The sequence below is a fragment of the Semicossyphus pulcher genome, unplaced genomic scaffold (genome assembly GCF_022749685.1).
Source record: "Semicossyphus pulcher isolate SPU_LCO1_2020_fin unplaced genomic scaffold, fSemPul1.0.p SCAF_11, whole genome shotgun sequence".
Lineage (NCBI taxonomy): Eukaryota > Metazoa > Chordata > Actinopteri > Labriformes > Labridae > Semicossyphus > Semicossyphus pulcher.
In genome coordinates this window covers 17,964,386-17,992,092 of record NW_027211615.1, presented here as the reverse complement: position 1 = coordinate 17,992,092, position 27,707 = coordinate 17,964,386, and the positions used below count along the sequence as shown (strand labels likewise).

The 27,707-nt window shown below is 41.7% G+C and overlaps 1 protein-coding gene across 1 annotated transcript; it reads right to left on the bottom strand.

The window, feature by feature from the left end:
* Positions 1–156: 156 nt before the first annotated feature.
* Positions 157–27,638, bottom strand: LOC138584229 (mitogen-activated protein kinase-binding protein 1-like). The gene is made up of 33 exons (XM_069656409.1): positions 27,534–27,638; positions 26,411–26,502; positions 23,400–23,459; positions 22,823–22,880; positions 21,800–21,970; positions 21,388–21,525; positions 20,937–21,119; positions 19,481–19,641; positions 17,596–17,785; positions 17,315–17,446; positions 17,027–17,214; positions 16,856–16,947; positions 16,647–16,772; positions 16,211–16,281; positions 14,379–14,500; positions 14,203–14,278; positions 13,998–14,109; positions 12,408–12,471; positions 11,941–12,051; positions 11,629–11,786; positions 10,510–10,547; positions 9,745–9,945; positions 9,508–9,647; positions 9,231–9,370; positions 7,091–7,282; positions 6,379–6,445; positions 4,925–5,080; positions 3,782–3,945; positions 2,848–3,480; positions 2,665–2,752; positions 2,480–2,568; positions 664–749; positions 157–399 (listed from the first exon to the last, which is right to left on the bottom strand). Exons 1-33 carry the CDS (start codon positions 27,636–27,638, stop codon positions 157–159), a joined length of 4,647 nt encoding a protein of 1,548 aa, XP_069512510.1.
* Positions 27,639–27,707: the final 69 nt, after the last annotated feature.

The window sequence follows — 27,707 nt, the reverse complement described above, 5'->3', positions numbered from 1 at the left end:
TCAGTGCATAACACCCAACATTAACTCTCCAAACATAACTCATCTGCATTCGGTCCACAAATAAAGTCCTCTCTGCAAATTAAGAGATTCACAGTGCTACGGTGTGTGCGTGTGTCTGGATCTCACTCATATGTGTACACACATCAGTCTGTCTCCTCAGGTCTTGGTGTCCAGTCTCCTCTCCACAGACTTCAGCAGCAGCTCAGCGTACTGCTCCAGCAGAGCCAGAGCTTTCTCCCCCTCCACTTTGGGCCCCTGGTCCTGCCGGGGCACCTCACAGTGGGAGGGGGGGGGGTGAGGCAGAGAGTCCAGCTCAGCTTTGACCGTGAACAGAGTGTCAGAGAGCAGGCTCCTCATTTCTTGTTGATCCTCGCTGGGCTGTTGGCTGCATTGTAGCACCTGGGTTTAAAGAATACATGCATGTGAAAAACAGTCAGAGAGACAGGAAGTGTCTTTGACTTATTGATCTGTTCATTTAAAGATAGATCAAACTCCTAGTGTGCCCCTGAAGTAGGTTGACACTCAAGTAGAGCTGATACAAACAATTGTTTTCATTATGAATGAACCCGTCAATAGTTTTCCAGATTAATCGCTTTATGTAAGCAACACCTGTTAAGCCCTGAGCACACACACACTCACACATTAAGACACACACCGACTGACCTTAGTGTAGAGCATGACGGTCTTCCTCAGACTGCTGTGAAGCTCAGTAACAGCCTGCCGACAAGTTTCCACGGTGATAGAGAGATCTGCAGACACAGAGAGAGAGAGAGAGAGAGAGAGAGAGAGACTCTTTCAAGTAGAGCGCAGCATGTGGTAAACCAATGTGCGTAAAGACACACATACTGTACACTACACACACAAAAACACAGTTATTGAGTGAAGTAGGCTCACAGTAAATGTTAAAGAGCATTAAAAGAAACAGAGAAGCAGCAAACATAGAGGCAGGAAACACACACACACACGAGGAGGCTGCTGTAAACAAACACAGAGAGCAGGAGCCGTGTGAGCCGTGAAACTGAGAGAAATGATTTCACAGCTTATATCCTGCAGCAGAACACAGTTGTAGGTACAAATGTGGACTGGATATCACTTATGGCTTCTGTGTTTTCAAACTGAAATGAATTGAGGTCTGAAGGCTTTTTGAGGCGGTTATCATCCACAACACAGCAGGCGCAGAGGAAACAGGACGAAGGCATTACTTTAGGATTTATCTCAGCATTTTAACTCTGTTTGAGTTTTATTATTTACAGAGGGAGTGAGCAGCGTGAGGGGCACAATCTGCTGTGATGCTTTAGTTAACTGAGGGTCTATTTAAAGGATAATGTTAAATAAGTTTATTATCTCTTATTATCAAAAGAGAGCATTAAGGTGTGCAGATTACAATGCAATGTTTTGATTGTATTATGTGATTTAATAACCTGTGTTTAAACATGATAAAGACGACATGAGGAGTCCTTAAAAAGGAAGCAAGACTTAGCTTAGCGCACGCCAGTTGAATACCCCACCTGTTGCTCTAAATTTGTCTCGTTTTTGACATCTTTGAAATTAAAAAAAAAAGGAATATAAAGGCACAGAAGTGATTTTCCATGCTTTTATCTCCTCACATCTGACTTTGTAACAGCATCAGACTGGAGCACATCTTTTATCTTTTGTCAGAGATATCATAGACCAGGGAGCTGCACGGTGGTGCAGTGGTTAGCGCTGTCGCCTCACAGCTAGAAGGTCACTAGTTTGAATCCATGTTCAGATGAAGGGGGCCTTTCTCTGTGGAGTTTGCATGCGGGTTCCCTCCAGGTACTCTGGCTTCCTCCCACAGTCCAAACACATGCTTGTTAGGTTCATTGGTGGATCTAAATTGCCTGTAAGTGGAGCGTGAGCGTAAATAGTTGTCTATGTGTCAGCCCTGTGACTGACGGGCAATCAGTCAAGGGTGTACCCCGCCTCCCGCCCAATAACTGCTGGAATAGGCTCCAGCCCCTCGCAACCCTGAGCAGGATAAGCGGCATAGATAATAGATGGATGGATTATAGACCGGACCAAGTGCCTGTCTAAAAGGAGAGAGACACCAGACCTAAAGTGTCAGGTCCAAAAATCTAGGAAATAAAATTGATGCTAAACATGCTAATCTACTGCTAAAACACTTTATCTTGTGGAAGATTAAATACTGTTCTTACGCATTTCATTGTATTGCTTATTTTGTCGTCAGGGTCAAGGGAGATTCTCTACTTCAGACTTTACAGAACTCACAATCCTCAACTAACATGTCTAAAAAATGTACCAGATGCCTCCCCCATCCCTCCATCAGCGGACTCACTGTTGTAATCGCAGTGTTGACAGCAGGAGGGCACAGAGACAGACGGAGGAACATGACAGACAGGCCAGAAGGCTGAAGGTGAGCAGGGTGAAGAGATGCAGCGATGAAGAGGAGGAGTGGTAGCGACAGACAGGTTAGTAAAAGAGCTCTCGGAGGCCACACCTGGCTGGGGGTCGGGTCTCGATGCGAGGGCCTGTTCGGGCACCAGAGGGCACTCTTTGGTTACGGCTGCCTGTGCTGGCTCCTTCACACTGGTAGGAGATATTAGAAATGTGTTTCAGTCAGATGTTAAGGACTGAATAAAACCCCAAAGACATCGTGTAAAAGAGGGTTGTGTTAGAACATACCTCTCTGAAACCCAGCCTTTACTTGGCTTCACACGGAACGAGCCTGGAAATGACGGATCCACACGTAGAGACAGACGCCTGCCCAGCGCTGAGGACAACAAGATATACACACAACATCAGCTATCAGGGTCCTTGCTTGTTTGTGTATGTGTCCCATCTAAAACATGCGGCTGTGTGTCTAACCTCTGTGTCCTGATGAAGGTGTAGCGTCAGATCCATGGTTTATTGTCGGATTAGAACCCCTCACAGAACCTCCTGACCAACTGGAGCTGGACATCCCCTCCAGGCAGAGGCTGCGACGAGGGCTGAGGGGCTGTTTGGGGAGCGGGATGCGAGAGAGCGGGAGGTTCTGAATGAAAGGAGCGGGAGAAACTGTAGCTGTAGGATGAGGATGAGTTGGGATGGGACTGTTCGATTGAGGGCACGAAAAGAGGGATGATGTGGAGGAGGCGGCAGAGGGGAAAGAGGTGACGGGAGATGAGGTGAGCAAGGGAGGTTGGACCTCCACCTCCCCAAATGACCTCCTGCTCTTGGAGAAGGAAGGCGAGCAAGGTGGAGTGCCAATATTGATACCCTCCCCCAGCGAGGAGGAGCGGCTGTTTTTGGCGGTGGAGCTGGCAGTGGGGTTCATGTAGGAGTGCTGGGGTTTAAGTTTGGGGCTCTCCCAGGGCAGGGGGGACGGGGGAGACGGAGGGGAACCAGAGGAAGGTGAAGAAAACTGGAATGAAGGCCTGGGAGCGTCGGGATCCAGGAACAGCTGCTCAGGTCTCTTGCACAACTCGATTTGGTCACTAGAGGGCTCTGGTGAGAGCGGAGCTGGAGGAAACAAGCAGAGTGGAGATTAATATGAGCTGTTTTAACAAAATGGATTTACATTTAATTATGTTGAGTCAATTAAATTTAGTTTAACATCATATAAAGGCATTATGGCAAATTCAAGGCAATACATTTTAAACTTTATTTGCAATTTCACAGAAGATCCCCACGTAAATGATGTTTAAATACACTCTGAAGGGAGTTTAACTCACTCGCAATGGAAACCTAATGCAACCACAGTTACTCATTAAGTCATCAGACCAAACTGAATAGTAATAACTGAACAAATGATACTACTTACAGTCTGAGGCCAGGTTCTGAACAGAGTGTGATTTCTGTAAGCAGGACTCTCTGTCGATCGGCAGCGGAGCTCTGATCGGAGGGCTGGATAACCTCCACAGGTGGGACCCTCTCTTCTTCAGGTGTCTCAGAGTAGGAGGACAGTCTCCCTTTGGTGCGTCAGTTCTGCTGAGAGGCAACAGAGTGGCTATAAGATCACTATTAAGTATTATATTCAGTGAATATAATACATACTTGCCATACTGTTCTATCCTCATATTACTACCTACCTCCATATTATACTGCACTATATTATATTATCATTACTAGTTACTGTTATATATGTTCATATCATACTGTACATTCTGTACTTTTGCTGCTGTAATAAACATCATTATGTTATTATTATACATGTATTATTATTAATGATACCATACTTTATATAATATTATATTAAACTATATTATATGGTTATACTATATAATTGCATTTATATGACACTTTTACTATTGCCTTAATATTCCATATCATACTACATTATATACGTATACATAATATGTTATATAAGTAATATAACATATTGTATTAATTTGAAACTTTTTATATTTATTTATATTTTATTTATACTTTTTTATTTCATACTGCTAAATGTTGCTGCTTTTACCTAAACATGTCACTTTAGATCACTTTTGTATACTAGATGTAAATGCCTCTTATTTTATTTTTATCTATTTCTATTTGCTACTTGTCTTTGTGTTGTTGACAACTGAATTTCCTCTCTGGGGATTAATAAAGAACTATTTTATCTCATCTCGTTGATTTACGTTCTCCTTTTATTTTGTGTCTGTGCTACATTTTAGCTGCATGGTAGTAAGTCATCAGATTATTTTGCATCTGCGTAATTGCGTTACATTAGATGAGTTTCTCAGTTTCTCACTGCTTTTGTAACAGCAGTAATGTACTGGTATCGTAACCCAGGGTGACCTCAGAAAAGTCCAGTTTGTAAAATACGTCTTATGTTGCATTCCTGCCATGTAAAGTGATTAATGATTTATAATCCTTTTCATTCAAACAGAGCACTTTTTGGGATTTTTGATCTTATGATCCAAGTCTGCTCGTCTAAAAATAAACCCCTTGCAGCTCCTAGTTTGTGTTGTTTCCTTACTTTCGTTCCTCGGTCCTGCCGGGGGACACAGGGGTCTTGTCTTCCGTGTTTCTGCTCTGGCTATCATCCATCATGGGCCGTACTTTTGACACAGGGGGCTTAGCAGAGTTGCAGCCTTGTTCCTTTCCGTGCACTTTGGCAAACGGGGGCATGGCCCTGCACAGAAAAATGGCATCAGACGGTTAGGGGAGCAGGCGAGTAAAAACACACATTGTATTCCTCTGCAGTACGTTAACAGAATATTTTGTCTTTGTTTTGGGAAGAAGCGTACTCGCATCCCTGCAGAGAGTGAGATGAGAGGATTTATATCACCTGCATGTCTGTGCCCTCAATCTGAAACCACAGCCAACAGACAGTTATTTAGCACAAAGACTGGAAACGGTTTTACAGCAGCCTCCTGTTGTGCTGGATGAAGAAACAATCCAGCTCATTACCCCCAGTGAACCCCAACTACAATATTCTTTATAGAACAAGATAAACAGTTTAGTTTTTAAGTGTCTGGTGGGCAATTTTGATATCTTTGGACAGAGACAGACTAACTGTTTCCAGTCTTTGTGCTAAGCTAAGCTAAACACTTGCTGGCATATAACCCATTAAATGTTGTTTTTACACTGCAGTTATTTCACAATCAAGAAACAATGTGTTAGTTAATGAGCTTTGTAGTTTTTCTCCCATGTTCCTAGTATTTCGCTAAGCTAAGCTAAACCGCTACTGGCTGTAGCTTCATATTTAGCAAACAGACATCCCCATGGTTTTGCCCATTGTACATTCCTACAACACCCAGCGTGCATTGCGCCCCTCCCTCTGAAACAAACGGCCCAGCGAGAGACGCTGGAGTGAAATATGACTGTTTTCCAGTCAAGGACATTGATCGCTGCAGGCAACGGCTCAGAGCGGTACAGAATCCGAAATACGCCGAGAATATACCGGTGGATCGTCTAAAAAATCTTCAGGTTCAGTCTACATTTCAAACCTGACGATTTTGAATGAAACATGACATCAGAGGCGGGGGTCCTAGATTTAGGAAGTGTAGTTTAGCGAGCTCCCTGGCCTCTGCCAGATGACACGTTTATGTAGTCTGGCGGATGTTTTCCAGGGCCCATTGGAGAAGCGGATAGCCTCCAAAGGCACAGAGCCAAATTGCATTTGCTCCCCATAATAGCATGATAGGACTGAGGTTGTAAATCTGCGAACTGGTCCTTTAAATCACACAGTGACTTACAGTTAAATGTCTCACTGCACATCCATTTGTGTTGATACAAATAAAAATGTATAAAAGTGATAAAGAACAGTTGAAAATGACATATAAACAAAGTTAACAATGTCATTTTAAACAGACAGCTTGGCTAGATGAGGAAACTACACAGATGGTTTAGCAGAGCAGTGTGCGTGAGTCCACATGGGATCGTAATTATAGCTGTGAGTCCACACTGGTCTGAAGTGGTCAACAGTACCTGTTATTATGTCCTCTGGCCAGGAAGCGTGAAGACATACTGAGCCGAGGGACTCTGCTCTGCTCGGCTGTGGACAAACGTCAAGGATTAGAAAAAAAACACAAAAAGGAAAATGGAGACAGTGGCAGAGAGAGGAGGAAATTGACACAGCGAGAAAAAGAAAGAGACACAGACAGTGGATCAGAATCTGAATTTCTACTTACATTGTATGCAAGTGGGGAAAAGGGACTAGGCATACAGAATAATAGAAAAGGGAACAGTATAAAATTTAGGCAAAGGGGTGTTTTCATATTCTTGGCAAGGGTGAGATAAAAAGATAGATACCAGTCTTACATATGTCTGTTAAATTTGAATCAAAAGCAAGGGAAACAGTTAGCTTAGCTTAGCATTAACTCTGGAAACAGGAACTTGCTTGCTACCCTCTGTATGAATGGAAAAAAATATGCTTGACAGCACCTGTGTAGGTCACAAATTAAGACTAATTAAGACTAAATATTAAGACTAAATGTCTTTTTGAATCCACCCCCAAAAAAGGGTCTTAGTGCTAAGCTAAGGTTGCCTTCTCCTGTACCTTCATATTTAGTGGACAGAAATAGGATAGGCCTCAATCTCCTTATAAGTCTCATCATAAACAATAATAAGCTATTTATATAATTTACAAAATGTCTAACTATTCCTTCTCAGTTGTGTGTGAGTGTTTGGCCTCTCGTACCCATACTGGAGCTCTCTGCCAGCGTCTCAAAGTTCTGCTTGAGGAAATCTTCTTGGCTGCGGTCAGCAGTGTCAGTCACTGTCCTCAGAGCCTCGTCCATACTCGTCACTTCTGCCTTTTGCTCCTCTTCCTCCGTCTCTTCATTCTCCTCGTCAGAGCTGTCCTGGCACAACGACTCCACGTCAGCAGAATCTAAAGCATAAAAGACAAGCGATACAAGAGGTGTGAGTTGAGGTACAGCTGAGGCACAGGGGAGAGAGAGGAAAAACCCTTCCAAACCCTCTTGACCTTGTTACATCTACTGCATACAGCAGGTAGGTCTCAGATAATCCTTAACAAATGACTAGGCAGAACACGGACGCTGATGTGGTAGAAATGTCCAACATATTATCAGTTCTGAAACTGAAAAAATCCCAGCTTCTGTGAGCTCAAATCCCACACGGCTGGTATCTGCTGTACTGTATGTTGAAGAGATATCAGGGCTTTCATGTATATTTCAGCTTTTCATATTAAATCCAGCTCTTGCCACACTTTGAGCAGACATTTATAACTTGAAACAGACAGTACTGAACTTACTATAACATATAAGTGTGACTTTGATGTCTATTAAAAATTCCTTAAACATGGATTCTGCATTATTCAAGCTCTCTACTACTGAGCTGCCTGCATGCTGCAGGAAGAAAAGAATCTGCACTGAAAGGCACTGTGTAGATTTTAAACATGATTTTAGCATCTTATTTCAATAACGGTACTTAATCCCCTAAATTATTTTAAAGTGTTTGGTTTAGGTTGAAGAAAAAACCTAAATTAAAATCCTAAAAAATCCTGCAGTCAGTTTGGTTTGCAAACTCTCTCATTGGAAGAACTCAGGCTTTTCAGTTAGATGGTGCTGCCTCAGGTCAAGTTACACGGATGTCCCACAAGGTTTGATTCTGGGCCCACTATTATTTACTATTAACATAAATTCCCTTGCACAATGTATTTCAAAAGCCCTTTTTACACTGTGGTTCTGCCTCAGCGCCGTAATGAATGCAGACAACAGTAAGATCAGCCTTGTCTGAGAAAAATTGTTAGCCCGAATGGAAGGGTTTTAATTGATGATCCCTTGTCTTAAATGGTGTACCTAATAAATAATACTAGGATTATATCATAAGCCCCTTTTACACTGCGGTTCCGCCACAGTGCCGCAATGAAGCTTCGCCGTCATGCAGCCTTTGTCATTTTACTTTGGACCAAGCAACGGCGCTGTTCCGGCTGTGGCTCAGTGGTGGAGTCGGTCGTCTTTTAATTGGAGGTTCGATCCCCAGCTCCCTCAGGCTTGGGCAAGACACTGAACCCCAAATTGCTCCCGGTGGCATAGCCAACGGGTAATGTGATAACTGATTGACAGTTGGACACTTTACGTAGCAGCCGCTGCCATCAGTGTATGAATGTGTGTGTGAATGGGTGAATGTGACATGTAGTGTAAAAGCAGCTTTGAGTGGTCGCAAAGACTAGAAAAGCGCTATATAAGTACAGTCCATTTTCCATTCCGCCTCTGTGCGTTCTACATAGAAGACGAAACAGAGTAACAGAGGCTCAAGTATCCCGGCAGTGTAAAAAGGGCTATAGACACACGTCTTGCTTCACTTTCCATTTGCAACAGAAACTAGGTGATTTGTTGCACATGAAGGCCTCTGCTCTCAGTCTTCATATGCTGGGCAGCTTGTTTCATTGTGCACTGAGATTCATAACAAACTTTGGTTTTCTACTGACCTTTGTGTTTCATATTAAAGTGAATTGCCTGCTTTAAGCACGAGCCGACTCAGGCATTAGTATGTTGGCAAAATTTCAACCTGCTTATCCTCTTTCTAAATCTTGAAGAATGGAAATCCAACCTTTGTGCAATTTGTTCAGTCCGAACTGAATTTGGAGAGAAAGCTTTTGTTTTTTGTCACATAGTAAATGGAACAATCTACAGACTAAGTAGCTCTTAACATTTTCAAATCAACCGTGAAATGTTTGATTCAATGCTGTCTGTATTAGTGTTTTTTCTTCTGATATATTGTGTGCAGCACTTTGGATAACTTTGTTTTTAAAATGTGCTATATAGATAAACTTGATTCGATTGGATATTGATAGTATCAGAGTAAGTTCTCACCATCTAGGACCTGATCCGGGCTGGACTCTCTGCTGTCGTAGTCCAAAGAGCAGGCGCTGTCCGGGCTGCGGCTCTCTTGGCTCTCACTGCGGATCGCTCGCCCTTGCATCCTGCAGTGCTGCTCCTTCACCTTGTAATCACTGAAGTATGGAAACACGGAGAGGCAGAAAATGTGAGGAACAAGGGGGCAGAGGGAAACATTAAACCAAGAATTGAAAAGCACCTTTGTTCTCGTTCATTGCTTGAGTGAGAACAGGAGTACTTAGTGGGGATTTACCTGCCCTGCAGACTTGCATGGTTCTTGTTCTCCTCGGGGTACAGCACGGCTCCGTCAGTCCCCCTGATGCCCTTGGACGGGTGGGAGGACAGCCAGTCAGCGTGTGGCCAGGGCCAATGCCTCTTGGCTCTCTCCTCCAACTGCAGCGGCAGAAAATGAGCATAGACAACTTAGCATTTCAGTTACTCACACATGCATCTATACGGACAGCTTTCTCTCTCTTAAACATATGCATACCTCAGGCTCCTGGAGGCTGGACGTGCTCTGCCTCTCTCTGTCATGACGGGGGCCGTTTGGGTTTTTCTTGTTAGCAAAGGAATCAAGCTGCCTCAGGTCCAGCATGGATTTAACCATCACCTCCAGAGAGCCCATACGATTCGACCAGCGCCTCCGAGGGCGCTTAGAGGGGTTGGGAGTTGCTTGGCTGACGTCTCCATGCTAGTAGAACATACAGATAGAAGATGACACACTGAACCATGATTTATACTGCAAAAGACTTCTGGAAATTAAAGTTAAAAAGAATTTAAAGTGTTGATATCTTCCATATTTAGTCATCTGTGTGATCTAGTTTTTAGCACTCCCAGTCTGACTGCGTATTTCAGGATGGATTTCATAATGCTTTTTATCACTTTTAGGACGCAGCGGGGTATTTCCCCTCTGGTGCATCACTGAGGATTTAATCGCGTGTTTGGTGGACTGAAGCTTGAGATTCCTTAAGCCACTTTAGTCCTCCTGAAGCACTGACAGAAAACTAAGGAAGATAAAGACTTGAGCAGCAGCTGAACTGTTCATCAACTTGCAGTATTTACTGATTACAACATGCTGTTACTGAAAGCTATTAAGGGGAAATGTAAATTACTAATAGGAGTGTTAAAAAACAGATGCAGAACAATGAGAAAATGCAACGACAATGGTCCACACATTCAGAAATCTTGATACAAAAGCGTCTGATATTTCTTTGAAACGAACAACAGTCTTTTCACACTGAATCTAATCACCAACCTTTGTCAGCTCCCAGTCCTGTCCTTCATCTGAGCCACCTGTTGTATGAAAGAGAACAACAGCTTTAAAAATGATCAAATAATAGTTGTTTGATTGTTTTGTTGTTTTGATCAAAGAGGCCCTTCACAGAGAGAATAAAAGTCAGCATTACTACAGGTGGCAGACTCTCTCTAACAGGGCTGTGCCATATCATATTGTTCAGATAATACCGGTATAATTTTTTTACGCGATAAGAAAGTGTCATATCACGATATCAAAGATGTAGCGGCTCAATTTTGGCGTATTTGCATACCCAAGCGTGCCGCCTACGGCGTTCACATAACCACAACATCACAAGCACAAGCATGGCTGAAAGCCAGAGCAGCCTGTCGGCCTCCGATGAGGATTTTATACCCAGGAGGGGCGCTATTCGATCGTGTGGAAGCGCTTTGGCTACCACAGGGCAGACATCCAGCAAAGCAACATAATTTGCAAAATTTGCAAGAAAATTGTTAGGGCTAACTAGTTGCATATTGCTTTTCCTGTTCATTTCAGAAGCACTCGCCTTTAAATCAATAGGAGCATGAGCGCTGCCTGTCTGTCCGTGTAAGCCCCGCCCCTGCATGCTCAGAGTTTGTGAGTGTGGAGAGGACGGGGCCCTCAGCTGAGAGCAGAGAGTGCATTTGGCGGAGCGGACTTCAGTGTTTGATAGATACTCGCAAAATAATTAAAGACAAGAAGAACAATTGCATTTTACTGCACAGAGAGCGGTCGTCGTCATTACGTGCAGCTTCAGAAAACACCGATGACAGCGACGTGACGCCTGCACAGTAAGCTTTAGAAAGTTTTCCTAATACGCCACGCAGACGGTTATGGGCTTAATGAATAAACAAATCAATGATTACCGTTAAATAGCCTAAATTGTGTTTTTCTTCTTAATGTCTCTTGCAGATTACCATCTAAAATAAAGCGGGCAGATAGACTCTCTATTTGTTAAATTACCAGGAAAAAAGCCATATCGTGATATATATCGTTATCGACAGGCGGTTACACCCAAATGGACAACTTGTACTCTCTGCTACACTGTTCTAACTCCCTCGTTAAACACCTGGATGAGGCAGCACTGTGTTTGTATTTTACCTGTGTCCTCCTCTCCATGGCTGCTGTCAGAGGAGGTATTGGTCACGACGTCCTCTGAGTCATTGTGGTTGTCGTTCTCTGCTCCGTCCTCGTCCTCGTGCTCACGGTCACTGTCAGAGGACAGACCACCCAGATCGGGGGCGCTGTACACCTCTCGCCTGTGTGAAGAAGAGTTTAGCGTTCTGTCAGAGTTAATGTATAACATTTACTTTATCCTCAGCACTAGAGTTATGTGTTAAATGTAACCAATGGAAGTTCCTCTAAGAGTCGAAGGTGGTGTGTGTGTGTGTGTGTGTGTGTGTGTGGTGTCACCTGAGGCTGGAGGTCCTGCCGGGTGATGTGTTTTGGTTTTGTCGGAGCTGGCAGAGCCTCTCTCTCATGCTGATTGTCAGTTCTGGAGCCAGTCGCCACACAAAGATACAGCTGGGAGATAAAAGCATTCAGGCATTAAAAATTCAACATTTCATTTCAGCTCCACTGTTGAGGAAACTGTCTGCAAACACATTTCCCTGCTCATTTCCTCTGGCAGCAGAGGCTGAGGATGATTGAAATGTGGGTGCTGCTCCAACCCAGCAGTAGTTTTAGTCCAGTGTGTTATTCATATTTGGATGGCTCATTGTTATCAGGGCTGTGATTTTTTATATATAACAAATGCCTGTTATTTTTCCAGAAACACTTCTAAATTAATCTAAATGCTGCATTTCCTCCAGTATTCTCCAAAACAGAGGAGTCTAACTGAGGGCGCTCCAGGTAGGGCCACACACAGGACTGTTACTCACCTGTCCCCTGACACAGAGATCAGATGTTTGCAGTCGTTGGTGAACTTAAGTCCAGTGACAATCTCTGCAAAACAAAGAAAAGACTGTGTAAGTAATAATGTTTTATGTATCGCTTTTTATACATTTATAAGCCGTGTACGGGAATGTGGCGAGACTTTATGGGTGAGGTGATAAATTAAGAGACCACAGCAAAAATACGTTTTTCTCTGGTTCTACTATTTTTGGAACTTTTGTTTTATTGTAAACAACATTTCTCCCTACTTCCAAATAAAATATTCTCATTCAGGTCTTTTATTTGTAGAACTGGTGACGACATGACGACAACAGAATACTCATGTTTTAACTCAGGAAGAGTTTAGAAATCAATATGTGGTGGAATAACCTGGTTTTTATTCACAGCTTTCATGCATCTTGGCATGCTCTCCACCAGTCTGTCACATCGCTGTTGGGCGACGTTATGGCACTAAAATTCGAGCAGCTCGGCTTTGTCCGATGGCTTGTGACCATTCGTCTTCCTCTTGATCACATTCAGAAGGTTTTTAATGTGGTTCAGATCTCAGAAAGATGCTGATTTAGCATAAGTTACCATGGCGATCTACCCCTGTAACAAGTACACCACCTTCGTAGTGTACCCCCGTGATCTTCCATGGAGAAAGAAGGAAATGAAATTGTAATTGAAAGATGTGGATTTTACAAGCAGAACAATCTAACATGATTCAGAAGTATACCGGTAATCGCCTGACCTTTGACAACCTTGTGTGTCTTGCTGATACTAGTTAAGTGTACAAAGTGATCAATAATCATGGCTATCATCAACCCAATCGTGTACCCACCCCACATAAACGCAAACAGCTGTTGTGTTTTAATGTTGTGAAATGTTGTTGTTGTTGTATAGTGAATGTACTCTCAGGTAATTGTGTTTTTCTTTACTTGTAATTGTGTTTTTATTCTCTGTTTCCTGCCCAGGGACTACAGACGCTAATTAGCTTATAGCTAACTCTGGTACAGCTAGGAAGCTGTGCATTGTCCCTGTCAAATAAACAAATAACATAAAATAAAATATAACAGCTGTTCGGACATTACTGGAAGAAAACAGCAAGACCTAGTCTGGGGGCTTTGATAAAATATGGGTCAACGTATGTTGACTGAAAAAATGACATCCCTACTCAGAAGCAAATTGAAAATGTAGAAAAAGAAACGTTTAGTCGAACATGATGACTGATTTACTGATCCAAGGAAACCATCTGGACAAATAATGATTAAATGTGGAGTTTGTTTGAGCTTCTGAAATCTGTTGCAGGCAATTTCCCCCCAGTTTTTTCATTGTTAAAAGACACTCAGTGTACTAGCACACATTTATTCTTGTCTGTTTGTTTTGTTCCAATCACAGAGCTGTGTATGTGTGTGGGTGTTTCAGGGTTTACACGCCCTTGTTAATGTTTCGCGCTACCTGTGAGCATTTAATGTAAAAAACAACATCCATAATGTTTTAAAAAAAGGAAGTTATAATTCTCCATTCAAGAGTGTACAGCTTAAATAGTGTGATTTACAAGCTGTGGATTAATGTGATGTAGATGTGTGTTCTGTTACCAGAGTGTCCGAACATGGTGGCGACACACTCCCCAGTAAAGAAGTCCAAGATGCTGATGTTTTTATCGGAGCAGCTGGTGGCCACATACTGACCGGACGGATCGAGCTGAACCTGCCAGGACAAAAGAGCGTTACAGTCGATATGCTGTATATATTTAGCAAACGGCTGGCATTTGTGAGTGAGGACCGTGAAGGAAAATGTTACCCTGAGCAGACTGCCGTCCTCGCTCAGGGATCCCTTGTAAAATTTCTTCTGTTTGCCACTGCTGATGTTGAAAATCCTGCAGAAATAAGAAGGAAATAAATCACAATTATGTGATTTCTTTTCATTGGTAAACTCCTGAACATTTAGAAAGCCTGTGTGCATGCCCACATGCTCACCTGATGTAGCGGTCCTGACAGGCGACAGCAGCGTACTTGCAGGTGGGGTCTACGCCCATGTCGTACAGCGTGGTCTTCCTCGCGTTGTGGTGAGAACGCCTGAACTCTGTTCCTCTTTCAGTCTGTAAAACAACCAAGTCAGGAACAGAATTTTAATTACAAATTATAATTGATAACACATATAGTTAAGATATTCCACCTCATTGACCTGACCTCTATGTGCTGCATGCACCTTTATCCCCTCTGACCCGTCTCTGTTTCCAAAGTGTTGCATAAGAAACCCTAAGGTTCGGGTCAATTAAGGTGGAATGCAGTAATGTAATCCTATTCCAAGTAAGGGAGCTAATCATAAGCTGTAATTGTTTAAATGCATTTGTTTTGTTGGACAGAAAGTAGCACACTTTAACCACTACGTTCAGGTTAAAGAAAGTCCAATCATACACTATTATGATCCTTTTATAATTCCCGCAAACAGATTACGAAGACAGAAGATGATTGTTTGCGTTCTGTAGTAAGCACAGCCTTGTTAGTTTCTACTACTCCACAAATGTTTGGATGCTGAGGAGAAGTTTTACTTAAGACTAACAAGCAATTGTTTATTGTGATCAGTGGCCTAAATCGCGTCTTAAGTTCAAGAACAATGTTGAAACTCCGACCAAGCAGAAAATTGTCCCAGTGACCCAGAAGCAAATTTAGAGGAAAGGCTGCATCGTTTAGTTACAGAGTCAAAATGCTCCTTTTGTGGTTCATGCTGCAGAGCTGTACTCACACACAGAGGATACATAGATTGTTTTATGGTTGTGCCGTGTTGTGAGTCCTTAATATGAGGAATTAATTAAGATTTTAGTCAAAAGCAATGAAGCAGCAAGTAATGCTGATTAGCTCCCTGTAGTGTCTTTCTTAGTCAGAAACAGTTGCGCAAAATGTTGTCGTGTGGCTGCTGTTTAATTGAATGGTTCCTCTGCACCAACATTTCAAGAAATATTAAGAACATGTGGCTTTAATACCAATAAAAAAACATGACAATAAATTAGTTCTATTCAAATGTAGTTTGCCATGTGGGGTGATATGTTTAAATCACTTCCTTACAGAGAGTTAGTTGAAAAGATTGGTCTGTGAGGGAAACATGTTGCTAGAACTGTTAGCTTAGCTTAGCATGAAGACTGGGAACAGCTAGCCTAGCTGACATGTTACTTTAACCATTTTGTTATGGTGTTAAATAAACAAGTAAGAGTTGATTTGGTTGGCATGCTTACATTTAGCAGAGCCAGGCTAGCTGTTTCCCTCTGGTTCCAGTCTTTGTGCTAAGCCAAGCTAACAGGCTTCTTCTCATGCAACTCAAAATAATGTATTTCAGATTTAGGTATATAATTGTTACGGAAGAGTATTGCACTCCCTTGAGAAAAAAAAATCTGCAGTTTTTCTGAATTAACGAGATATTTCAAAACTGTGCAAGAGAACAACAAAACCATCTATATCACATAAAGACACAAGTATCTGCCAGTGTCTCAACCCCAAACCAAAATAAAACAGGATTCAACTCAACAGGCGGGACATGCTTGCTTTCATAAAATTGAGCTTTTGTGTAATTAGAACTAATCACAGGATTTTGAGGTATATTGTTAATTCAGAACATCTTATTATTATTAACGCGTCAATTCGGAAAAACAGAGCAGATTTTTTTTTCTCAAGTGAATGCAAAACGCTTCGGTAGATTGTTATTATCAATTAGGATATTTATATTTATATTTTCACTTGATGCACAAGCGTTTCTATCGGATATCACACAACAGATCGCAGCTGTGTAAAGACACATGCCTCAGGTTTCTTACCTTATGAGCAGTGCGGAAATAGATGCTCTTGTCTGCCCCACAGCTGATCATCCTCACCTTGTTGTCATTGGCTGAAGAATAAAGACAAATATTTAATGATTACTTTTAAAAAGTGTCCGGACTTATAAAGGTAATAAAATTTCACAATCACAATAGAAAAGTTTGTCTCAAGTGTAGACTCAGTAAATCCAAATTCAAACTCAAAGGCAGAATCTAAAGCCAGTATGTAGACATACATGAGTACACATCACAAAGGCTTTGCTTATAACAAACAAAGCTCCATCTAAATACACATGTATAGTTGACATCTATTATTTAAACAAACAGCGCTTCAAGCGAAATAAAAGAAGGACTTTGTGGGGGACTGAATGACGATGAAAGCAAGGATTAAGCAAAGATTAGCCGTCAGATGTTGACAGACTCTCAAGCGGCTCACCAGCAAAGCGGACGGCTGTTATGGATGAAGAGTGCTCGTCGAGAGTCTGCACCAGACTGTAGTCATCCTCAGCATCCAAGACGTGGATCAGACGGTCCCTGCTCGCTGTGGCCAGCAGCTTCAGGCCTGACAGTAACAAGACACATATTGTACACAAAGCCAGCGCACAAATAGACATTAATTAAACAGTCACACAAACACACACTGACCTGTTTCTGGTTTACTGTACTCAAGACAGAGGATCTCCGCATCATGGGCCTCCACTTTCAGAACCTCCTCCATGCTGCTGAGGTCATGAACCCTGCAGAGTATTAAAAAAACATTAGGATGGATGTCACCTCAGTCAGTCATCAATCTCAGTTTAAGCCTTGTTGTCCTACCTCAGCACCCCGTTGCGATCTCCGGATGCCAGGTGTTTGCCGTCTGGACTGACACAGATGGTCTTGATGCCCGTCCTGCTCTCTGCTGTCTGTCCCTCCCCTGGTTTGTCTGCAGTCACATTAGTCGTACACTCAGGATCCAGCAAGGCACTCGTGTTTCCATCTATGTAGATTATATTCAAGAGATCCTGCAGGGCAGTGACGGATAACAAAACAAACCGTCAAAGGGAGAGTCTGTACTTCTGAATCGTCACATTATCTTTGGTACATGTAGTGTTTGAAACTCACATTGCTGAGGATGTTCTTAGATTGTGACCAGTCGTCCGTGCGCCACAGCCTGATGGTGTTATCAGCTGAGCAACTTAGGAAAGCACCTGACGACAAACCAGCACCAAACTCCCCTGAAACATCTGGGAAAATCTGAGGGTGAAGGAGAGACATTTTAGCTTTGTGGGTGTTTAAGGAATCTTTTTACATGAGGATCATTTTTCTGGATAAGTGGCTACTCCTAAACAAACTGCACGTCACTGTGGTTAAGGCATCATGTGCATCATTCTCCTCCTGTTTACCTCCAGGTCCCCGACACAGGCGGCATGGAAAAGGGCAGAGTGCACCTTCCCCACCCTGTTGATGTCCCTCACATCCCAGACATACAGACTGTGGTCGTTATAAACACAGCTGAGCCAGTGGCTGACGGGGTCATAGGTTAGAGCGATGGCATCTGGGTAACGGGCGTCCGTCTTGTTGGAAAATAGGTGGCTGATGGGAAAGAGATTGGAGAACATTTTTTAAAAGTTTGGAAAAAAGGAACAGATGATTTTTTTTTTAAAAGTAAAACATTTTGATGAGGGATGGACCTTTTTGGTGGGCCCTTTTCTGCAGTCACAAAATTATATCATCAGTAACGGGTCTCCCTAAAAAAAACACAGGTATTTCACCTGAATGGGCGTGGCTTTGCAGGATGCAACAGTGCATGCCTCGTAAGCTTCGTGACCGTCAGCCGTCTCAGCGCTAACTGTTAGCAAGCTAACTTTACATTAACAGGTTTCCTGTGAATCATGCCTCATGTGCAATGCACTTGGTAACGTTTGCCACATGAGGCTATAAAGAATGAAGTTACCCGAGTCCATTGTTAATGTGGGTTAAATGTTATAACCCCAACATCAGCAGTTTGTGAATTATGTGATTCACACCTCATGCATGTACATGGAAGCTTTGGAAACGTTATGATGGTCAATTTGAGAATCTGTCACGGAAGTCACACGAGTGTCACTAGTCACGGTTGTAGCCGTGTCAGCAGCACAATGAGCTAGAATCGAAGTGTATGTAAATCAGTGATCTCAAGAAATAAAAAAAAATCACCTGTTTGAAGTTACAATCAGCCGTGAGGTCACCTGTAGGTTTAATCTCGGAGCTAAGGCTAAGATTAGGTTAATTAACAACTTTGTAGGTTACGGTTTTACTATCTTATCCGAAACGATCTGGACGAGACAAGATGAATGCGAGCTGACGAGAATGCGCATCAGGCACACAACACTGTGTGATGCAGGATGTAAGGCACCACTCCCGGGTGCAATACCTTGTTTGTAGGGAGTCCCAATGAGTAACTTTCAATCAATTATAAACACAGAAAGGACAAAAGTGTGCCTACTGAATCATAAAAACCTGTAACACTAGTTCAAAGCTTGTTATTTTAAGCCTTATATAATATTAGTATAGTACTTCTACAATATTTGGAGCATACAGTTTGTGCTGCAGCTTAGTAACTTAAAATGAGTTTAAAATACTGCATCTTTTTTAAATAAAAGGCCAGATTATGCTAAATAATATCACTTCAAAATATTCATATAGTGTCTTTAGATTATAATCTGTTGTTTTTACACCTTGTGGCTTGTGTTATTGTTTTACACTATAACTTAATCATATTTTTCTCATTTAATGTCAGTATGATCTCCTTCACAGGAGGTGACTTTCTATCTGATCTGTTCAGACTACAAGGGAGAGTTTTATCTGCCAGTCAGAGACGCTGCAGCAGCTCAGTCTGAACAGAGTCAGCAGAATATTCATAAAACACCCACATCAGGATCCCCACCCTCAGCCTGGTGAAACAGCTTTTTGTTTCACACTGCTTAGCCTGCTGATGATGCTGAAAAATTACAACGCAGGAGAAAAAAAAAGTCTCTCCATCCTTTTTTTTTCCATTTTGCAGATGTGTAGCCCTCACCCTTATTCTCCCATCCATGTAAAATAAACAGTATTGTGTAACTTATTTAGGCCTGCTATTTATTTTGACTCCACCTTTCTCTGAAATCAGAATCCTTCAGGATTTTCTTTAGACCGTGAAAAGATGCCTCCTGATACAGGAGGAACTATAAATAGAGAGTATCTGATCCTGCAGTGGATCTCTGCCAGGGAGAGGTGATGTTCTCCCGTGTGTCCTGAGCTCTCCCTCACCTGGCTTCCGTGATGACTGAGACGTCAGAGCCGAGAGGATGTGGCCGCGGCAGCGTGCAGACAAAGTGCAGGTCGACGGGGCTGAAGGCTCGCACGGTTCCATCGGCACAGCCACAGAAGATCAAATTCTCCGACAGAGACAGGGACTGAGCCACGCCCGTCTACAAAGCAGCACACGATACATTTCACATGAAACATTTCACTTACAGATGGCTCTCTGCAAATAAAATACAATATAATGAAGGGTTGTTGAGTCCAGGAGACTCCGGCCTGTAGTAAGGACAGAGGTTACAGGAGGTAACAGCAGAACACAAAAGCGTCCCCATTGGAAAGCTTCCAAACACATCCTGTCCTTGTCCCTGTTGTTAATCCCTCTCTGATCGTGACAGAATGTAGGAGCAGGACACCTTCAACTCCACCTCTTGATCAAACACCACAGCTGGACCCTGACCATAAGCACTACTATTTTTTCTACTTTTGAGAACTACGCTTTTTTATGTTCATGTTGAGAGTTAGAGAATAAGATCAAACCACTTTCATATCTGTGTGTAAACTATCACACTTGAGAAAGATAATTGTTAGCTTCATAAGAAAAAGACTGTGATCATAGGTTACAGCAAGCCTGGCTCTGATAAAAAGGTAAAAACTAAGTTGACCTTCCCCATAAAAAGAGTGTAAAAACAAGTGTTCCAACCAAGTCCAGCTGCCTTTTGGATTAAGCTTAGAATAAAAAAGTGTTGTTTTTACACTTGCATGTTTGTACAGGTTACATAAACAACATGTATAATGAGCTTAAGGGGTGCTTGTGGGCACCTTCAGACAGAGCCTGGCTAGGCTAACGGGGCAGCTGTGGTTGAGGGTTCGATCCCTGAATGCTACAGTCACACGTCGAAGTGTCCTTGGAACTGAACCTCTAATGGCTCCCACAGGCATAGATACTGATTGGAGATTGGCCTTTGCCACCTGTGTGTGAATGTAAGTGCGAAACATGTAGTGTAAAAGCAGCTTTGAATGGTCTGAAGGCTATAAAAGAGCTATATAAGTGCAATTCATTTACGGTCCATTTAACTAGCTGTTTCAACTAGCATGCAGCTAAGCTAACGGGCTACTAGCTGTATTCCTCATATATTAACAGTCAGAAATGATCTTTCTATTAACTCAAGAAGACACAAGAATACAGTCGAAAATTTAAAATGTTGACCTTTGACCTTTTTGAGAACTGATTCAATGCAACTGTTAAAAGATCCAGTTACATGTCAAAACGCACCATCTTCTTACATAACGTTATATTGGAGGAGAACCTCTCATGGCAGAGATATCAGTTCACATTATGTGAAATGCCAGCCGATCCACATCCCCCGCATCACTCTGTTATGAGGTAAATAATTTATAGGATTCAAAGCAACAGAAGGCCAGACAACCTGTTGTCGTTGGATGCTTCTTAAGAGTCACTCACCCGTAGGTCCACCCACTTGTCCAGCATCCTCTTGCTGTCAAACTCACACAGCAGGCCAGAGGAGGTGATGCAGAAGGTGGAGTCGGATGTAGATCCTCGTCCACAGGCCACGTCGCAGAAGAAGTTGTTCCTCAGCTCTCCAAGCAGCCCGGAGCGGCCGAGCAGAGGGACAGGAGCGCTGGCCTGAAAAGCACAGAGGTGCAAGGGTTAAAGCGCTGGTTGAAACTGATTCTGATTCTTAAAACTTTTTTATTTCTTTGTTTGTTCACTTAATATCCCTATCCAGTCTCTTGGTGCTATAATTAGCTTTCACACTAACATGTAAAGGCAGAATAAAAAAAATGTGTGACTACTTTGGTCATGAAAATCTTCAGTGTAAAACGTTCCTTAAGAAGGTCTAATACATGGAATGATGCAACTTATACAATTGACACACATTATCCTTTTTTACCTTGCTGGCCTTGCAGTGGTCCAGATACCAGAACTTGACATGTCTTATCCCCACAGTGACAAAGTAGGAGCTGTCCTCGGAGAAAGAAACACCTGTCACCTTGCTTGACACCTTGTTGGTAGCCACGACTACATCTTTCTGTAAGAGAACATCACAACAACATGTTTCAGAATGATAGTTTTCTGTGGGCTTGGGTACACTTTGATTTGCTTCAAAATGTCAAAACAAAAAGTTGATGTCTGGGCTGAGCCAGGGTAGCCTTTGTGCTAAGCTCAGCTAATTAGCTGCTGAAACAAATAAGTGTATCTGCCGCCCCTGACATAACAAGGAGTGTGTATTGCATCATTCTGACAAAAACAATCAACTCGGCAAGAGGAGGAGGTGACTGCGAGCTAAAGACAGTGAGACAAACCTTCCACGCCCAGACGTTGACCATCATGTCGTGCTGGTTTCCCACGCTGACGATGTATTTGCTGTTTGGGGAGAAAGCCACGCAGGAGATGCCATATTTGTGCGTCTGGAGCTCAAGCACTTGCCTCCGCTCTGCCACGTCCCACAGTCTCACAGCTGGTAGATGGCCGCTCTGTCGGAAAGTAAAGAGAGATGCTGAATTACTCTATCATCCTAGGTTTTCTGTCTCCACTCTGCACATCCACTGGAACAGGGATCATATAGTAGTCACCTGTCAGTCCAGTCTATTGAGCTCTCTAAGAGATTATCCTCTCTGGCCTCTGCTCACTGTCAACAGTTACTTATCCCCCGACCTGTTCTCATTATTCCCTCTCAGGGATCGAAAGGTCAGCGGGCTATTTGTGTAGTCTCTAACTTTAATGTGGTAGAACGACCTTTCAAAGGTCAAAGTTAATAGATGTGAGGAAAGGGAGCCTGAAGGACGCTGAAAATGAATGAGATCCGAGTAAAGGATCGGCTGCATACAAACGAGACAGAGAGGGAAAAGAAAGATATGTTTGATGTCGTCCTGCTTGATGTGAATCAGCTTCTGTTTGGTGAATGTGTGAGGGACATTTCAGAGCCATATCATTCTGGTTGCTTATAATATTTGACCTGAAAGCTTACATTTAATTGTTTAATATAAAAGTCAGTTTTGTACTTTTATCTCAGCATAAAAGTTCATCCTCATCACACTTGGTCTTTTCAACTTTGCTCCCTGCCGTCATGGCAACTACCTCAAGTTCATCCACTTACACGGAGAAGTCTTTAATCGGCTTTGATTGGCTGGAGCGGATTAAGGGAGTGTGTTGTGTTGAGGCGCACACTGCTGCTACAACATAACTGTAGATGTTTGACCAACACATGACACATGGGGAACATAAGGGAACTCGAGACCTACCACTCACAAATGACTGAAGGTCATGTGATAAACAGGTAACAGCAGCGCCAAAGGATGCTGCAGATTGGCAGTAAGAAGACTCACCTCTCCTGTGACCAAGTACTTTCCATCAGGGGAGAAGGAGAGAGCTGTGATGGTCTTTCTGCAGAAATAAGAGGAATAGAGAAAGACAGCGTAGTGATAGTTTAATAATTTCCATTTAGAATCATAGACTATATAAAAGAAGTGGATGTAGCCTCTTGGTTTCAAAACTGAAGCCATGCAGAAGAGCCGTAAACCCAAATTCTTTGGTTGCAAAAAGGAGTCAGACCGTATGTATATCAGACGGGAAAATTAACCTACATTGCCATTGATTTATGGCCTCAGTAAACATTTTTCCTAACAAGTTTATAGTCTGAATTGCTTGTTTATAGTCTTTTTCAATACAACATGACGTTTCCTTTGTAAATGGCGGTCCCATTTAGAGAAAAATGGATCATAAAACTGCTTTAGGGCATGGCTACCCATGATTGTCAAGTCGCTTCCACAGCAACATCGTCTCATCTGGCTCCAAAAAAGGCTTCAAAAAAGAAGTCCACAGTTTGATGAGTGCCTTCGGTGTAGCTACGTCTTCTTATTTGAAACAGTGCACGGTTTAAATTCGGATTGTATATGTGCTCACCTTGAAGTGATAATGTGGTGCTGTCTGTTCTTTTTGGGATTCAGCAAGACGACCACACACCTACACAAGGAAAAAATAGAATCAAATTCAGCATATGAGTTGGTTTGTATAACTTGCTCTGTGATAATAGTTTAGTGTAAGTGGATATTTTCCTTTTCATAACTTACAAGTGTTTGTTTGTATAAAGTAAGGTGTTGGTGGAAAATGCCAACACTTGTAAAACATAATTTAAGGTCAACAAAAGAATATTTGTTCTCTGTTCTCACAGTGCATACTTGTAGAATAGCTTACGGGTGCTTAGTTATACACCATGACCTTACAAGCACTGAAGCTCTGATATAACACAGGAATCCATACAGCATTACCAGCCACTAATATGCACTGAAGTAAGCTACAGTTCTCTAATCTCAGTTGTTCCATAATTAAAGTTCATTCTGTGACATATATATTTTTTACGTATTTATTCTTCTGGGCATTCATTTAATAGAAGAAGATATTTATTTATTTCCATGGTGCGCAGGGATTAATACAAATAACTAACACTGCTACAAAGGTTGGTTGTACAAGGTTGGACCCGAGTTAGTGAGATAAAGGGCATGAACATGAATCTATCTCCACAGGCCAAGGTTTTTGATGTGCTCATATTTTTTGTACCCACAGTGAAATGTATGTTTACCTAGGTTAACATGTTGTATTCACCATCCATATCATATATTCTACTCCTTGAAACCTACCCACTAGTTTTCTCTCTCTCTCTCTCTCTGCGTGTGTATATTTGTAGGCATATGTGTATATATATAATTTTCACAGGGCTCCTTTCAAACTTGTTGCTTTTGTTTCTTCTGTTTTTCTTAAAATGTACTTATTTGTTTATATGGGTATATTTTATGTGCTTCTACTGCCTCAAACTTGACTTTTCTTGTTTAGACAATATCTACACAGACTCACAACAGATTTTAACAATTTAAACTATGTTTGACACGTACATCACCCTTTATTCTTTAAACAATAGAATGTGAAAATATCTTTCCAATGTTGGACAATTTGGGTGAATAAGACCCCGGAAAAATAGGGTTGACCCCATTTACAAAAACAGATTTTTTTAAAGGTGAAACGATTATTTTTGAAGTAACCTTTCTTTCAACTGAATTGTTTGACATTTTGGGACATTTAGGGCTTTCTAGGCAAGAGTTTAACGTTAGACGTGAAGATAGATCCCTCTTTAATGTGTGCTTAATATGACGCTAAAGTCGCTTAGCTTGTCTAGCTAGCATAAAGACTGAAAAGGAGTTCACCTAACGATAGAGACGCATTTATATGAACCAGACGAAAATATGTTAGCTTAGCTAGCTTAAAAACCAAACAAAAAATGATAGCTAAACTAGCTAGGATTAAGAATGGAAACAAGAAAAAAATAGTTAGCCTGGCTCTGTTCGGTAGTTACAAAGTTAACGTAACTGTAGCATTAAGGTAACGCAATTAAATAACGAGATTGTACGTGTTAGCGGTTAGCGTAGCTAGCAAACATAAAGACCTATCAGTCGGCCATGGACAACTTGGCGCTGCTCTGTTCAGTGGTAACTTAATTAATCTAATATTACAAATATTAATATTAAACAAACAATATTTAAAGTCGTAACTTAGCTAACAAGCATAAGGACAAGAAGGAGGAGAAAACAGCTAAACAGTCTCCGTCTATGGGTCACTAAATTCACCAAACGATAACAGTAACGTTTTAACATTAAACAAACAAAATGACGTGTTAGCTTAGCTAGCTAGCAAAAAGACAGGAGCAGGAGGAAATAGCTAGCCTCTATTAAACACCATTCACCCTAATATTGCACTATTAAACAAACGAGATATTGCGTTTAATAATTGAGCTTTACTGATATTATAAGCCGGATTTTCTTCCTTCAAACACAGACCGTGGCTGTTTCATCTTGGTTAAATAACTCTATGCTAGTTTTCCTCAAGGGGTAGCTTAAAATTGAGGTTAACACACAGTCACGCAGAATATTTTCCAAAATGCCAAACTAATCATTTTCAGAAAACATTCGGAAAAATAACTACAAATTATAAAATACTCACAGCATACCAATGAATATAAAATCTCTCACTGGCACTTAAGGTACAGTAACATTTCCGACTTTTTTGTATCTAAAATGATGATGTAAATGCTTCAAAATCCTCTTTACATCCTTTTCAAGAGCAGCACATGAGTAACAACCCACCTGTTATGTTTGGCACCACAGCTCGTACTTATTTAAACTGAGAAGCAAGGTGGATTGTCAGACTGTCCAAAAAAAATGGCCAAGTATAAAGCTGCCTAAAACAAAAGTCAGACCCAGATTTATACACACACTCTTACCCACCCACATATCTGCACAGGAATGCCCATGCATGCACACACACAGTCGTTGCTTTCTCTCTCTCTAGGACACACAACAATATTGTACACAGCCCCTGACCTTCTTAGTATTAATACAGCTTTGTTAAAAGATTTGAGAACAACACAAAAGAAGCTCAGTGCACCGTTTCTGTAACAGGCTCGTGGGAGCCAGCCGGCTAGTTTTTATACTCGTGTTTCACCCAGCAGCTCTGAGGCCCCGTGAGCATCGCCACCGTAGATCTACATCCTCCGACCTCAGCTCACACGTCTCTTTTTTTCCCTCTGCACTGAGCAAGTTAACACAGTCTGTGCCAGTGTTTGCACAGAATTAATAATACTACATAACGCATTTTAATTCAGTGAATCACACAGAGTCAAAGGAAACCTCCCCGAGGAGAGGATAAAAAGAAGCTTTGGAGTTTCTCTGATGAGAAAGCCCACAGAGCTCTCCCCCTCAGTTCCTCTGAGACAGTTCAGAGATAACACACACACAGACACACACCCACAGAAATTTGCACACTAAGCATCTGTGTGAGGTAGATATGATAAGGAAGCTAAAATGTTGATAAGTCAAAGGTCAGATGTCAAGATTAGGTCGCAGAAATAGACTCTCTCTTCTTACCCTGCAGGATAGGCCACTAGTCCGGACCGGGGGTCACAGGCCAAACCACTGTTCCCTGAAGCGGTGATTCCCAGCACCTTTTCCAGAGTCACCTGTGGAGACACAAAGAAGGATTTTAGTTACATTTTGATTGTTTGATCACAAAAAGAAGTAAAAGCTGTTTAGCTGTGTAACATAAACCTGCTGTGATTTAACTAAGCACCTTTTTCAGTTAATCAAAGACAGGAATAGATTGGTGTGGTAACAACATGTGAAGGGTATGCATTGACTTTAAAGATTTAAAGAAGTAAATAGTGTCACTTTTAAGATACAGAAAACATCTCTCTGAAATGTGTGTCAGCGGCCACATTGAAAATAAAATTGATGTATTAGTTAGTGTGTGCATGCCTCATGTCAAATGACAAACTTAATATAAATATATGTTATCTGCTAAATAATATTATCCTTTAATCTTTTGGGTGTCAGAGATGTTAAAGAAAACAGGCAGCAGATTATGTTAATTTTGTGCCAGACAGCTTGGCATGTCATGCTGTCTGTCTGTCTTGGGAATTATAAAGCAGCTGTTAATTGTAATTGATTACATGAATGAACCAGAGTGTGTGGTGTCCTACTAACACAGATTAATAGTAAATAATAATAAGCATAATCCAACTGCTGGTAGGCCAAACGACCAATCACAAATACATAAAACTCAGATCAAACTTCTATTTATTATAATAGTATTATAGTATTACTCTCTAATAAGGGCCTGTTTACTAAAAGTTTCAACTACAGACTATATTTAATGTTAATACATCATTTACTAATCTTAATAGATTCATTGTAAACCATATTTTAGAAAAAAGTTTTTGTTGCCAGGTTGTGAAAAATCAAATTTGCTCTTGTTTCTACTCTCATCTGGTAATAATGCAATTATAAATGTCTTATAATAAATGTTAAATAAAATATAGTTATGACTTTATAAAAGGTGCTTTTTTGTTCAGGTATAATGATGTACCTCTACATTTTCTACTTGATTCCTGCAATGTTTGGGTCAATATTTAGAGCAAAATAACTACTTTTCCTCAACTTAATCAGACTCTAAACCTGTCCTGTTTTTAACGGAGGATTTGTGCATAAATACCTTGCTTAGATCCTGTTTCCTGTTCTTCCATGTCTTTTGTTTGATGGAAGGAGAACGCAGTAAATTCCTGATGCGAGTTTTAATGGTGAATCCCTCTCCTGGCATTGTGTTTGCAGCCCGAGTCACCTCTCAGAGAACTGCTGCAGACTTTCCTCTGTGAGCAGCCAACAGCAG